Source organism: Zootermopsis nevadensis, unplaced genomic scaffold (assembly GCF_977971745.1).
Source record: "Zootermopsis nevadensis isolate Lab colony 2312 unplaced genomic scaffold, Znev_1.0 Znev_ptg000022l, whole genome shotgun sequence".
Classification (NCBI taxonomy): Eukaryota; Metazoa; Arthropoda; class Insecta; order Blattodea; family Termopsidae; genus Zootermopsis; species Zootermopsis nevadensis.
In genome coordinates this window covers 4,473,747-4,488,070 of record NW_028259154.1, presented here as the reverse complement: position 1 = coordinate 4,488,070, position 14,324 = coordinate 4,473,747, and the positions used below count along the sequence as shown (strand labels likewise).

Below are 14,324 nucleotides of genomic sequence, written 5' to 3'. Positions count from 1 at the left end.
GAGCGGGAAAGGAGCGTTGCAGTGCTGCCTAACTACAATGCGCAAGCCCCTGCCGTGTTAGATGAACGGCAAACCACCCCTCATCCAAACTACAACAAACAAGAAACAGGACACTTCTGAACATTTCGCTAATAATCATCCGACTGGCCGAGACGTCTCGTTACTGAGCAGGTTATTTATCGGACGACTGTCCTAGTCTCCTCAGTTCAGGGGGAAAGCTTCTCCACGCACCACCTGCTTCCTTCTGAGGTTCGCCAACAAACTTACAACCTAACAGTCGCTCAGCTAATCAAAAAATTCCGTTTCTTTAATAAAAATCTAATGTTCATCGCAGTGTTCACAACTGGAACACATCCTGGGGTGGGTGAATGAAGTCCACTGTTTCCTTACATAAGATCCGTTGTAATATTATCATCCCAATTACTCTTAGTATTCTCTTCTGTGTGCATTTATCATCCCTCTCATGCGTGTTACAAGCCACGTCATGTCAAGGTAGAGTAAGGCGAGGAGTACAAAATACGAAGCCCCTCATTGTGAGAGGTTAAGTCCCTGGGACTTATTTCCTGTTGGGCTGAAGTATCTTTCTCAGTATCTCCTTTTCTGACATGCCCAAGGAATGTTTTCCCTTGACGTAAGAAGTACAGGAACCGGTATTTGAAAGAATGTGTTGTTATACTTGCGTAGGAGAAAAAGATAATGCATCAAGAATTTTTGGAAAGATAACAAGATTTGAAATGGGAAATAAAGCCTGAATGCAGTTGTGTATAGAAGTGGTAACTGCGACAGAAACAAAGCAGGTCAAAATTCAAATTTGCCCAAAACCTAACAAACCACGTCCGAGACAGCAGCTTATAACGTCGTCGAAGAAGCAGTTTCTTTTTACTAAAAGGTTCCAAAACTTCCAAGCAGATATCAATGACGTCACAAAGGGCGTCTTCTAACAACGGAGAACAAGCCAATGGGCGATTTCCACAAATGCTGCTCATTATGTGTGAACTGTTATGAACTGCGTTTTCAAGGTCAAGGATTAAACGATTTAGAAAATAAATAATTTGTATATTAAACCCTTACAAGACGTCCCAAAGTGAAATTCCTACATCGTGAGATTTCTGTCTCTCACGACGGCGAATATAAGAAATATTACCCCGATGATGGAGGCAGAAAGCACCGCTGAAGCGTCGCTGAATTTGAACAAGAGTACACCTCAGAAGACATCGATCTGTGAAAAGACACGCAAAGCTCAACACCGGATGTCTGGTCACTGCCAATTTGCAATGCCCGGTTTTACCCCGGGCTGGGTTATCGCTTGGGGTATTCGCGCCCTCTAGATGACAGCAACGGGGGACAGCATCTTCAAAGAAGCCAGTAGCAAGCAGCACCTCGTTTTCAACTCAGAACCGACTGCTATGTGCTGGCACCACAACTGGAGTCACTGAGTGGGAGCTTCAGTGCCACTGACATTGTCAGAGAGCCCACTGATTACGATTTATGAGAACGTACTGCGATAGTACTGGGACGTTGCTACTTCCACTGTGCAGTGTACCAACTTCGCGACTGTAAATGCAAAGAAGTCTTGAGCCGTGATCTACACAGGATGGTCGCCAAGGAAATGGGAACTGCGTTCGAAGCAAAACACAAAAGTGAGCCCGAAGAAACCTCATCCCTCCACACGCGGTCCGGAGGGCAGAAAGGGGTGTGCGCATTATCCTAAATTAGCAGCCATCAGTACGTAACATTACGTATGTATGTATTCCAAATGAATGCAAATTCAGTTCACAACACTAATTACTTAAGCTTACTTATCACAAAGCTCAGACTCGATTCGAGACGAGGGTAGACCGACCCCGCCCCTCAGGGAAGATCTCTGCAGCTACCCTCATGTGACCTGCGTTAAACCGGAATCTGACGAAACGAAGGAAAGCCCGGGAAATGTCGAACTGGTTAGGAGTAAAGTCAGTTTAGACAAACAACGCGAAACGAAAATGAAAGAAGTATAAACATAATTAAATTCTAAAGGGTTCTGACGACTGTAGATTACACTTAAAATTATTCATTGTCAGGATTTCTTCCATCGTCACGACGCTGGTCCAGTGATAAGAGACTAACTAGGGACCCAACAGAGTAGGTACCTCTCACCTGAAGACGGAGACAGAACCAGCCTCCGAAACGTCGTGGGTTTTAAGCGTAATAATTTTAAATGCAGGAACTAGCTGAAGTGTTTCATCACATTAGTCCGAAGGCAAGAATATGGTCTGAAACTGATTTTGTAACAGCGTGCTGGGGAGAATTTATGATTCTAAAACCGATGAAGTTACAAAGTTTAAAAAAAAAACTCATCCGTGGGAACTCTTACACTGCAGAGTAGTTCAAAGTTGGTATCACCAATTTCCGCCGGCTTATCTCGGGTATATACAAACATAGTTTGTCGGCGTATTGAGAGAAGGGCGTGTTATTCAACCTGACTTCATCATCTCACTTGTAAAACGAGAAGATAAACGATTCTGAATTTGCGAGCGCTGCACAATACCACGATGACCAACTCCGGAGCGTGGGAAATCAACTAATAACGTGGATAATCGGTGTCCTGACCAATCAGATGCTCGAACGGGAGACGTGACAGATATCACCTCACGCGCCAGGTTGCAACGTGAAAAAAAAATTGGGCAGCTTCCTTAACAGCTCACGGAGATTCTAACAAATATGGCGACAGAGCGACACATTTATACCGCGGCGAAGGTTTGATGTAGAGGAAATCAACATCGGAAAATTGCTCTCACCGGCCGTGGATGCAGATATGACAGATGTAACTATCACACCTTACTAAGAAAACACTTCAAAACGACGTTTCGTCGGTTACCAGAAGCTAATTAAATGAAAGTCAGGTGTTAAAGGTAGGCCGGTAACTTCTACCGCGTTAACGAGGCCAAGGTTTGTTCCTCACATCACTACGAAGCACGTAAAAGGAGCTATGTTGCTTAAAGCCGGGGATGCCGATGTATCGGCGAGGCTGAAGACACGTCCTCATCAAATCTTCCTTGGGGTACGAACTCCCGAGTGACGTGTTCCGTCCTCTGCTCAGTCTACAGTCTCCTGAACCTGGTATACCTCATTCGTAATCATTTCTCCACCTCACGTCACATGCACAACCTCTGCAGTGGAAACAGCGTCGTTCAAGAACATAACATCAGCTTTAAGGCGGTCGTCTGATTACGGACAGCCTGAAGCAAGCAGCTTCCTTCTGCAAGGGCCTGACATTGAGAGCAGCTATTAGCAAGCCTTTGGTGCCGATACATAACAACATGAGTCCGACTGGAAACAAAAGATTATCGCGGTAGGCTCCCAAGAATCACAATGAGCTTCCATTTCGCCGATAAACACCCGCGTGTTATTCAGGCGGATTATGGTTACAGGCATCTGAACTGGGAAAGACGAATCCAATCCACGACTTCCAGCACTATTTCCCTAAGAACATTTTAATATTATCTTCCCATCTACGTCTTGCAAGTGGTTATTTGCTTAAACATTTCGTACCAAAATGTCGTGTATATTTATCATCTCACCACGCGTTCTACACGCGTCACCTTCAATACTGACCGTCTGCTGTCCACACGCAGCGTCGTTAAACATGCCGCGAAATGTTCCAATTTATCACTCGACGATTTTAATCTATGAATTTAGAAACCTTCGTTACATATAACTCAAAAGAATCTGCCGACAAACCTGAAGAAGTCAGCAAGAAAGAAGTTCCATAAATACAGAACACACTCGGGGTACATTTGCTTCATAAAGAACGCCTCTCGTCAGTGCACTCACCGAGAATCCGCCGTCCCGGCGATGGACACGGCTCTTTCCGGTTCAGAGTCCTCCTCGCCGTCACATGACGCCAGCGCCGCCTGGATGTCGTCCACCGGCGACACGGAGCGCCCTCTGCCACTGCGGGCCTTGCCATGGCTGAAGGTCGTACACATGAACGCCACCAACTTCCTGAACACACCCCCCCGCCTGCCCATCGCTTTGCAGCTCCTCTGGTGCATCACGCACGCGCGTAACCGAATTTCGCCTACACAGAATTTAATAATACGAGTTGAACCAGGTCAGGATTTGGAAGGAGTCGGACGAATGTGGAAGGGAACAGGAGGAAGTGATCTTGGGCTACCTGTTTAAGGCATTCCAGAACTTTCTCGCAGACACAGGCTCGTACTGGTGGCCTTTCTAATAATTTTCGAACACGAAAAACTCTCAAAAGTAAACAACAAACGAAAATAAATTCAATTCCCGGAATAGCGAGCAAAGTGCAGTACAGTATGTTCCGAAATTACAGACATTTTTACGAAGATTTACGAAGCTTTAAAACTGTTTCTTATGTGAAGAGTTGCACTAAATCGAATGAAATAGTTCCGGGCACAGCAAACATGTTTAAAACGGGCCTCAGCCTAAACTCGGTGCACTGATCGGGGTCTAGAAATCAAGACTCCTGCGTTTTCACCGGAACAAGTCTGACCGCGGGGAACAACACGGATTCCACTGCATTCAGCCGGAGTAAAAGTTTCGATAATCTTACCTGACGGTAGCCAGTTCAATGCAACCTGATCTCAACGTTACTTTCTACTGCCAAATCACGTGCTCTGCCGTGTCCAGTTTGCAAAATGTCCGCTCGGTGTTGAATGTCGCTTCAGGCTCGATTTTCATTTGTTAAACGTACGCAGGTGTGCAAGAAATTAACCTCAGTTATGTCTGACACTCACTAATTTCATTGCGAGCAGACTACAGAGCGCATTGAAAAAATATCGTTTTGAGCTACCTGTAAAAAGGGGATTATTATTATTTAATGGGGTGAGTCTGTCTGTGTGATGGGGTAGTCAATGGGCCTCAGATAATACATATGTATATAAGAAGCTCGGTGGAATTACACTGATAGGGGAAAACGGAAGAATTCGGAGAGAAACCTGTCCCATTGCCAAATTTTCCCCATCAAAAATCCCACCTGAGCTGACCTGAGCGTGAACCAGGGTGGCCACGGTGAGAAGCCTTCGATTAAACGCCTGAGCCATGGAAAGACCGAAATACAAGACACACCGGAGAAGAGAAAAAATTAAATTCACTTACACAAGTTTTAGAGGGTACATTCAACGTCAACTTTGATCGAAACGCACAGGGCACACACATAAAAACTCCCAGAAAGTGATAATAGTACGCACGTCATACAAAAACAACATACAATCGCGTCCACAGCAAATAAACTGCTGCAGATATTTCTAGATAAATTGACTTCATATAAGACGCACACGTCGGCGGAGCGGAGCGCTGACCGGAATCTAAACAAACAGCAAATCGGTCCCATCAAGCATGTCTTGGCACAGACACAGCGAACGCAGTTCGGTTAACAACAACTGAGAAACAAACAAACGGCATTCACGACACTGACATCTGGCGTGATCGCAACACACTACCGAACAACGTCGATGACACACGAAGACTGACCAGAGGCACTGGGAGACGTTTCCTCGTGTTTCGGTGCAACCTGGCCCAACAGGAAGTACTTCTCTCTTCACCAATTGTTGAGGGAGCGAAGGTAGAAAGTTACGCCAGCGGCCAAGACTGAAGCGACGACTGGCGGCAAAGTAAGGAACAAAAGGAAAAGGTGAAGAAGGCAGCAATGAAACGAAAAAGGACGCGAGGAAGAAATGAAATGTGTAAGAATGTAAGCAGGAAATGAAGACTGAACAAAAGGAAGAAAGATAGATAGATAAAAGGTTACAACTGTCTTTGATCTCTCTTAATCGTATCTGCGTCTCTCAGCAACCCAGTACGACAGTGTCTGATGTCTGTTTCAGAGGAACAAATGAAGATTTAAGTACACTACTTCAATCCGACATTCAGCGATGTCCTCAACTCGGTCGACTACCGCCTCAACGGCAAGCGACTCTGTCACTTGCTTGTACAGAATTCGCCATTCAAAATGCAACCCAAAAACAATCACTAAACAACGGCACAGAACGAAATCACAAGCAGGTTCACCCCCCCCCCTCCAAAATGAGACACGCGAGTCAAGGTCACCCTGGTTGCTCAAAAACTGCGCACGTGCGAACATGGCGTGTTCACAAGCGGGACGTTTTGCTGGCGGTCGCGTAGCATTCAGTTAATGCGTATCCTGACAAAGTCTCGGAAAAGCACACGCTGTCTCGATCTTCAGAACCCAACATCTTCACAGATGTCAGAAGCTCAAATCCCGAAAAGGTAATGCTCAACGTTTTCAAGACATCTGACGCGATGATGACATATTTTGAACTGAATATTGCGAAATTAAATCTGTTTTCAGTGTTTTCGTAAAAAAAAAAACAGTTTCGATTTATTACTGCCATCCCCAAATAACTATTGTGTCCCCATCTGCTGACAACCGTGAATAATGGGCTTTATCCGAAAGATTTTTGGCCCACAAATATTAAAAAAGCGAATGAAACTATAGTGACGCATCAGGGGTGTGTAAGGCTCTGGACTGGCTGTCCTGGATAAACGCGTAGCTGCAAGATCACTTCCTCTAAATCGATTATTACCTTTTTGTCTCATACGACGTTACAAACATTATCTGGATGCAACGCTACTAGCAAACCACCCATCATGACGACACCACAAGAGACAAACTCGTTCCTAAACTTCAGCAACTTTTCAAACCCATGACCTCGAACCACAAATCACGATAACGTCTTCATGTCACTGCACACGAGTTGACATTCATCCTTCACTTTAGTCACCGAGACAGAACATGAAGATTTTGTAAGACGTACGACGCTGAAAAGTTCACCAAACACTCACAATAAATACCACGGCACTTTCAAAACCATCTCTTGCACTGGAATTACACAAGAATCCTACAGAAACTCAACAGAGCAATACGCCGTGTCCTAAGCCACAAGACTGTGCCAATTCACTGGTTCGTGGGCTCGCTTACACAGAGACTGACCAATTATCTTCTTTACTCGCTCGTATTTCTCGCTCTCATCACTCCATTGTCCTCACTGCTGAGCACTCCACGGGCAAGTAACTCTGGTAGCCAGCACAGACCGTCTCACGGCTGCCATGTTGCCACATCGACTCCTGTCGTCACACTTCATTTCCAGCACCTCACATTCCTCTCTCAACAATTGGCGTCGGATTTACTGTCAGGCCAAACGACCCACAGCATAAATCATTGTCATTTAAGAGGCCTCTAAACACAGAGGATTTAAATGCAACACAAAACCAATTATTATAATCACGCTTAAAGGAAATTACGATTTAATCAAAACCGCTCTGAATATTGTGTTAAAAGTTAAATGTAGCGATCCGTGTTATGTAACGAGAAGACGTAAACCAATATCACTAAAATTTGGCAGAAAAACGTCTGGTAATTATTTCTTTTGAATCCATAATCCCTATAAATGTTGTGACGTCATTTTTTAAAAGAATTTTACGACGTTACAAAGATGCCCACAATCTGAGAATCAGAGACGGACGGAAGGATAATATTAAAATGGATGTCACAGAAATAGTTTGATGGCATGGATTAGATTAATCTGTCTTTACGAAATCAACCAGTACTGGGGCTCTTGGCGAACACGATAATCAAGAGTGGGGTTTCATAAAAAGGTGGGAAATTTTATACATTTTCTTCCCAGTGATTGGGTCGGCAAAGAGATTCCGGTCAGTGCCACTAACGAGCTTAATAACGGAAGTGACTCTCGGCTTCAGCGTCTCCTTGTGCTGATTGTTCTGAAACTGGACCAGCCGCCTGATACTTTCCATTTCCTCTCGCCATCTCGCTGGCCAGAGGCTATATAAGAAAGTAACAGAACAGTTTCGCGAGGTAATTCAAAGAGCCGGATATGTTGCAACAGCGCTCTCGAAACAAGTCCCGACTCGAATAATCACAGTGGCAACAATGAACGACCTGTCAGTATGAGACGCAGAATAACCGCATTCATTTCCGGACACGACACTCAGAATAAAATATGTTAGCAATGAAAAGACAACGTTATTTAATAATTTAGTCTTCATAGATTATTTAATGACGTCAGTAACCCCGGCAACACAGTGTTGAGTGTCACGGTGACTAACTAATAGTGAATTGAAAAAGATACGAGCCCATGAAAGGAAGAGATCGTCTCCTACTTTGAGGTACTAACGCGGTGTTCTCCTGAAGGGACTTTGAGGGGGGGGGGGGGGGGGGGGGGGGGTAAACCGATCGGTATAGTTGATCTCCAAGCTTAAATTTGAATCTAGGACCCCAAAAATATGAAGCACAGGTGCTAACTACTCGCCCGCGATGTTCAATTATGAGGAACGTGACCACAGGCCTTATTAAATGAGAATATTCTGAACTCTTCCCTCTCCGGTGACTCCGCCATTGAAGACGTTTAGTAACTGTCGCAGCCGCCAGACGGCGGGGCAATCACATAACCGTCTACGATTTCAAACTAATACACGATGAACCAAGAATAGTCACGCAACCCGTTCATGACACAAGTTCTAATGTCACAAAAGGAACATTCATCGTATTGTATATTGACTGTTGCAGACGTCCAAAGCGTTCACTATTTTTCTCGTGTTTGATCCATTCCGGTAAAGAGTTTCTCAGACAAGATATCGTCGATCTGTTTTGAACAGGAGAATCAGAAACTTTATCTGTAACTCATTCCGGCAAGTTAAGTGAGAACGAGATGTTCGACAATGAACACGCGTTGCATATTTTAAAAAAAAAGACATTCTTCAACTTTGTTTAAATGCAAATGACGTAACCGGCGTGGGCTCTTGTACAGTCACAGCGATAATGTGTTTATTAACCCAGTCGAATTGTAACGCACTGCAACCTCCAGCAAATATTTTCCTTCGGGTTACATGACTTTTTGATCATTCTGTACAAGCCGCGGAGGCAAGCAACAAACATACTTAAGTATGCATGCATTACAGTGGTCTTTGTACATAGTTTCGTAAGTAAAGTGTGCGGAATCGCTGAGTGAGTACACAAAAACAACGTCGTTTGTACTGCATAACAAACGAGGAGACTTTTGTTGAGCATTCAACTGGCGTTACAGTAGTTAATTATTAATTTATAATCGACCCTAGTATTTCTATGTGCATGAATGACCTTGAAAGGGCGAAATACCCCGAAATGATTTGCCTTTGTTGATAAGCTATGCTGGAAACCATCTTGCAATAACTGTTTAAACGCAAAGCGATCTTGGCGAGATTTCATTTGTTGCCAGAATCTGAACTTTCAGCGTTTTAGCGAATTCGCACTTTGTATGGGCAGATCCACGGTGGTCTAGCGGTTAGATCGCTGGCCTTGTAATCCTGGGGGTCTCGGGTTCGATTCCCGGCGGTGCCCGAATTTTTATAACTTGTGTTGGGCAAGGCCGTGGTCTAGGCAACACGGAGTTTTCCTCCGTGGCATCCCAACAATTACTCCATTCACACACAGAAGAAGGCAATGGCAAACCACTTCTGGATCATCTGCCAAGAACGTATATGAACAGGTCCCAGTCCGAGAAAAGGATGGAAGGATCCTGTTCATATGGACCTGTCGTCAGACAGAACACTAAATAAATATAAATAAATGGGCAGATATCGAGGGCAGTGGGGCCTACGCTACTGATTTCAGAAATTAATTTCAGTAGACCCTGACGATTGAGGCCTACGCACGCCAGCGTCAGGCCTGAACTCCCTGACAACCACGTCACAGTTTCAGTCTACTTCCTAATATGCACACCGAATTACTAGAAAATATTTCTCGGGTGAATAAGGCTGAATTAATTAATCAAATGTTCAATGCATACTTGACATACCAATTCTAACAATTTTGCTACGTGACGGCGGAAGTTAAAACCCTAAACCGTCCTGTCGTGGCGTCTGTCCGTCGTGAAGTCCTTAAGGACGATCATTGCCTGCACGTCACTGGCTCTTATCTGAACTACTTCTGTGCGCCCTTGCAATTAGCACCATCAACACTTAATTTTGCTGATAACGCAGAGCGTATCTGCTCTCTTTACCAGTGTTTCGTACGCTGCCCGTGAGACAGCAGGCCATCCTGTACATTTCTGCCACGAATATCACGGCCACACAGGACCCTTTTAAGAACCATCAAAATTAATTACAACCACAACTACGTTTATAAATACAGACATATCGTCCATGCGAATGACTGAGACCTTTACGTATTAAGCCATAACGTAAATAACACAGGATTCATACATATGACCAGATATTACACATATAAAATCATATACACTTGACAAACACAGTTTTACAGTCCAGGTCGTTCGCACACCATCTTATCCTCGAGTGCATTTCGAAGATGAGTCTAATACACGTTTCATTTCTCAACTCTACCCGCTCTATTGGGTTACGGGAGCCCTCCGCCTCTGATGGTCGCACAAAGACAAAGCGTCTACGTCAACTTCCCTTGTAACATACGTACGGTAGCTACAGACTTCTGAAATGAATGTCACAAAGTGAAGACTTGTCTCAAGTCAAACTTGACAACCGGAAGACGGAACAAAATAATGTCCTCAGCGGTCCATCAAAGGAATATCCACCCTCGTAACCCCTAGGGCGCTGCAGAGGGTGACCTCCATGCTAATTTAACTTAAATGGCCCTTCCCTTCCATTGCAGAGAACTGCACACTAATATAATATATTTACAATGCCGAAACTTCGCCCGAGGGCACAAAGCCTCCGTCCCTACTACAGTCTGGTCTGTGCCATGCGAAAGAGACGGATGGACGAGCAGCTTCAGCCGCGGATCTACGCTTCGCCGATGTCAATTTCTGTGTTCACTCCGCGGTAGCAAAGTCGCTGGCGTCTTCTCCTCAAATTCCAATGCATATCAACGAATTGATAATTATGACGTAGCACTGAGAGACTCCATTGTCCGGTCAAGGTCTCCAAACAACTTCCTTTGGGCGGTATCGCACTAGGATGCCATGGCAGCGACACCAACAGCGATGCCATGGCGTCCAGCTGCCAGAAAAAGACGCCAGACAAGCTGCCAGCTTTGGACGCCAGTCGAGCGAACAGATGGGTCAACGTTATGAGATCACGAAATGAAGGGCTATGTCCACTTTTATCACTTTTGAGAAAATGAGATTTACCTTTATCAAAACTACATACCTGGAGTGAATTTCAATTCTGTAACAAAGAAATAAGAAAAATTCTCCATACACACACTTTGCACGTCCATACCATTATTGAATTTGAAATATTTCAGTTCTTGCAAGTCACATGTAATATTACATGAACAAACTTTATTTAATAAAACATTATAAAAACAGGCATCTTCTTAATTCACGTTATTTGTGATATATAGATAGATATATAGATTGCTAAACAAAAAAACTTATAAATCAAGTTGCCATATTGGAAAGCGGCTCCACAAATAAAGCCATAGAAACACTTCTTAGCTAATTCTCTCTTTTCTACTGTAAATAAATCTCCTCCAAATATTTCCACAAGTTCTACCCAGTTTCATTTTTTCAAGTCCCGGTTTGCGTATTCAATAGCAGATGAATTTCAATTATCAATCTTTCGGTGTCGAAATTATCCACGTTTGGAAGAAACAGAAATACACACAAGCACATTCACGCACGGACGACAATGGACTGGCCAGACTGTCATGTGATGTTGATTTGGCCTTGGCCGTGGCAGCGATGCCAGTAGCATTTGAACTTGGCATCGTGGTTGGCAGCGATGCCAAGTTGGAAGCCAGACGGATGCCAGGTGCGATATATGACTACTAAATTAATGCATTGAGTTTGGCCGAGATGCTGGCAGCTGCGCCATGGCCTCCCGTTGGCATCCTAGTGCGATACCGCCCTTATATGCCATCATATTGGCGACACCAGCCCAATAGATCTGTGATGATTTCTTAATTCTGTATACCCTGCAGGTTGAAGACGGAAAGCGAGTAGGGGAGTGAATCATGTCACGGACCCAAGATGGCCACGCTGTTTGATGACTATACGAACACTAAGTCAGTGTTGCACAATGGCCATTACCCGTCATATATCCGATACGTTTGCAGAGTCTGCCCTACCAGCGTCTTCTAGTTGGCTCAGTGTCACTAAACTGACATATTATCTCATTTATTTTACCCGTAAGCTGAAAAAGATGCAGCCTCCACTAATTTCAAAACCAAAAATTACACTTAGCTCAGATGAAATATGTCTCTTGGAAAGCAATCAAGTCACTGGAGGGCCTACGAATAAAATATTCATAAAAAATTTCTAATCTGTATCTCAGCTTATAATTCTGTCTGTTGTGGAGTAGCGCCGTGTAATCTGGTACAAGTTTCCTGACGTTTCAGATGTACCTGTTGCCACAGTAATCGCCCTGATGATGGAGGTAGCATCCCAGAAGGCAGCCATCTTAGCTGTCGCCGCCATGAGAACCCGAAATCCAGGTTTCTCTAACAGTTGATAAAAGTTCTCAATCAACCCACACGGGCCGGACATACTCGAGTAAGACCCTGAGACTGTCATCTTGTGTACAGGAACCCCTGAATCATATGTTCATAAACGTGTCCTTCCTTTCACAGGCCTACAGTAGGAAGGGAGATAAGAACGCATGTTAAGATATCACTGCGAGCTGTGTGTTTCATACAAAACAACCCACAATGCTGCAACAGATGGCAGGTAGGAGCTCTAGTGGAAACTCTCGAAGCCTCCTCATCCTGGGAGTCTGCACGGGCGGAAATGTCACCCGGCCTAACTCGAAGGACATAAGGCCCGAGCCCAAAGTCTGTCTTCATAGTTACCTGCACCCCACCTGCGCCCAAGTTCCCATTATTCCAGCCCGAACAAAGCCCGATCTATTTAAAATATACTCTCATTATCATAACACATTACTTTTTTGTTTAAAGCATACACGCTAGTAACACTTGGATTAATTATTTAAAGCCGATCTAAGAACTAACTAACTAACTAACTAGATGGCTTACCGAACCCGAAGGTTCATCACCGAATTAACCAAAGCCCTCCACCGGACCCTGTCCTGGGCCAACAAAATCCAGTTTCCTTCAACTCCTATCTCGGATAGATCCCGCCTGAGATTATCCTCCCATCTACGTCTAGGTCTCCCCAGCGGTCTCTTCCCTTCAGGTTTCCCAACCAGTACCCGGTGCACACCTCTTGTCCCATCCATGCGCGCTACATGTCTTGGCGTCTGCATCCGGTACGATGAAACCGGATGGAAAGTCTTTTAAGGCGTTATCTCGAACTGTTTCTGGGAGGTGGAAACTACGAAAATCACAGAGGAAATCAAGTCGGTGAGATTTGTTTCTGGAGCCCGACTGTGTCACGAACTTGAGGTACGAGCAACTACTAATAACTTCTCCATTCCCGTGCAAACTTCTACCACGGGTCCTTTGACCTTTTTCAAGGACGATATATTTCGTGTGGTCCCAAAGGCGGAAGCGGATCTCCTCGAGGTCCGAAAACTGAGGAAGCTAAAATCAATGTGACCAATCAGACGCCACATTTAAATGTACCAACCGACCGACGTGTTTCTAGTCGCTGCTTATGTTTGGATCTACCGATCGTACACAAACGAAGCTCCTTTTAGTGTACGAGAAAACAGGTAACACAGACCTGATGTGTGCGATGTCCCCTTCATGGTCCATGATGTCACCATTCTGGTACGGGGGTGGTGGGGTCGTGCAGAGGTCACTCAGCATATAGTCAAGGTCGCTGGCGAGGGTGTTGAGAAGCTGCAAGAAACCACAAAACAATTGTTTATACAAAAACAAATGAAATGATCAGTCCGTGCAAGAAGATGTTTCCAATTTCTGTAAAAATTTACGATTTAAAACATCTTGTACTTAGCGGCTAATGGAATTTCCAACCGATTAATCGAGATTATCTTTCAGAAACAACTTGTAAGTCCAAATCCGACAGATAATAGTAGTTTAGTTTATCTAACTGGTTTTGTCAGTCGATTGGCAAGCCATTTCGCAGTAAAAACAAAGCCTGTTTACCCTCAGTGGTCACTAATCACTGGTAGCTAACCGATTTCCCCCTCTGTCTGGAATCTCTTTGACACTGAATAACAGTTGGATAGCGTTTGATGTTACGGTCAGTTCCAGTGTTTTGTTTTATTTGCTGACAAAGAAAGATTTCTAGGGATGCTTCCAGGCTTGGCAGCGGCGCTGGGATCGTTGTGTTCACTCCCAGGGAAACTGCTTCGAGGGTGATGGATGAATTTAATACCTGAGATAAGTGTACGGGGTTTTATACGCGCAGTCTTGAAACCTTCCGATCGCACCTCGTATTTGTTTTATTTGAGGTGTGCATTTG

General features: G+C 44.5%; 1 protein-coding gene across 7 annotated transcripts in view; it reads right to left on the bottom strand.

The window, feature by feature from the left end:
- Window positions 1-14,324, bottom strand: part of LOC110835215 (Src homology 2 domain-containing protein sprint) — a 335,746-nt gene that overhangs the window by 160,787 nt on the left and 160,635 nt on the right. For 5 of the 7 annotated variants that reach the window (XM_087353538.1, XM_087353531.1, XM_087353534.1 and 2 more), the window contains one exon: window positions 13,620-13,738. In XM_087353538.1, coding sequence (XP_087209664.1) covers window positions 13,620-13,738 — 119 coding nt within the window. Of the gene's footprint in view, window positions 1-3,813; window positions 4,061-5,106; window positions 5,706-6,554; window positions 7,041-13,619; window positions 13,739-14,324 lie in introns of those variants that run through there. The other 2 variants (XM_022075183.2, XM_087353532.1) reach the window with 2 other exon arrangements.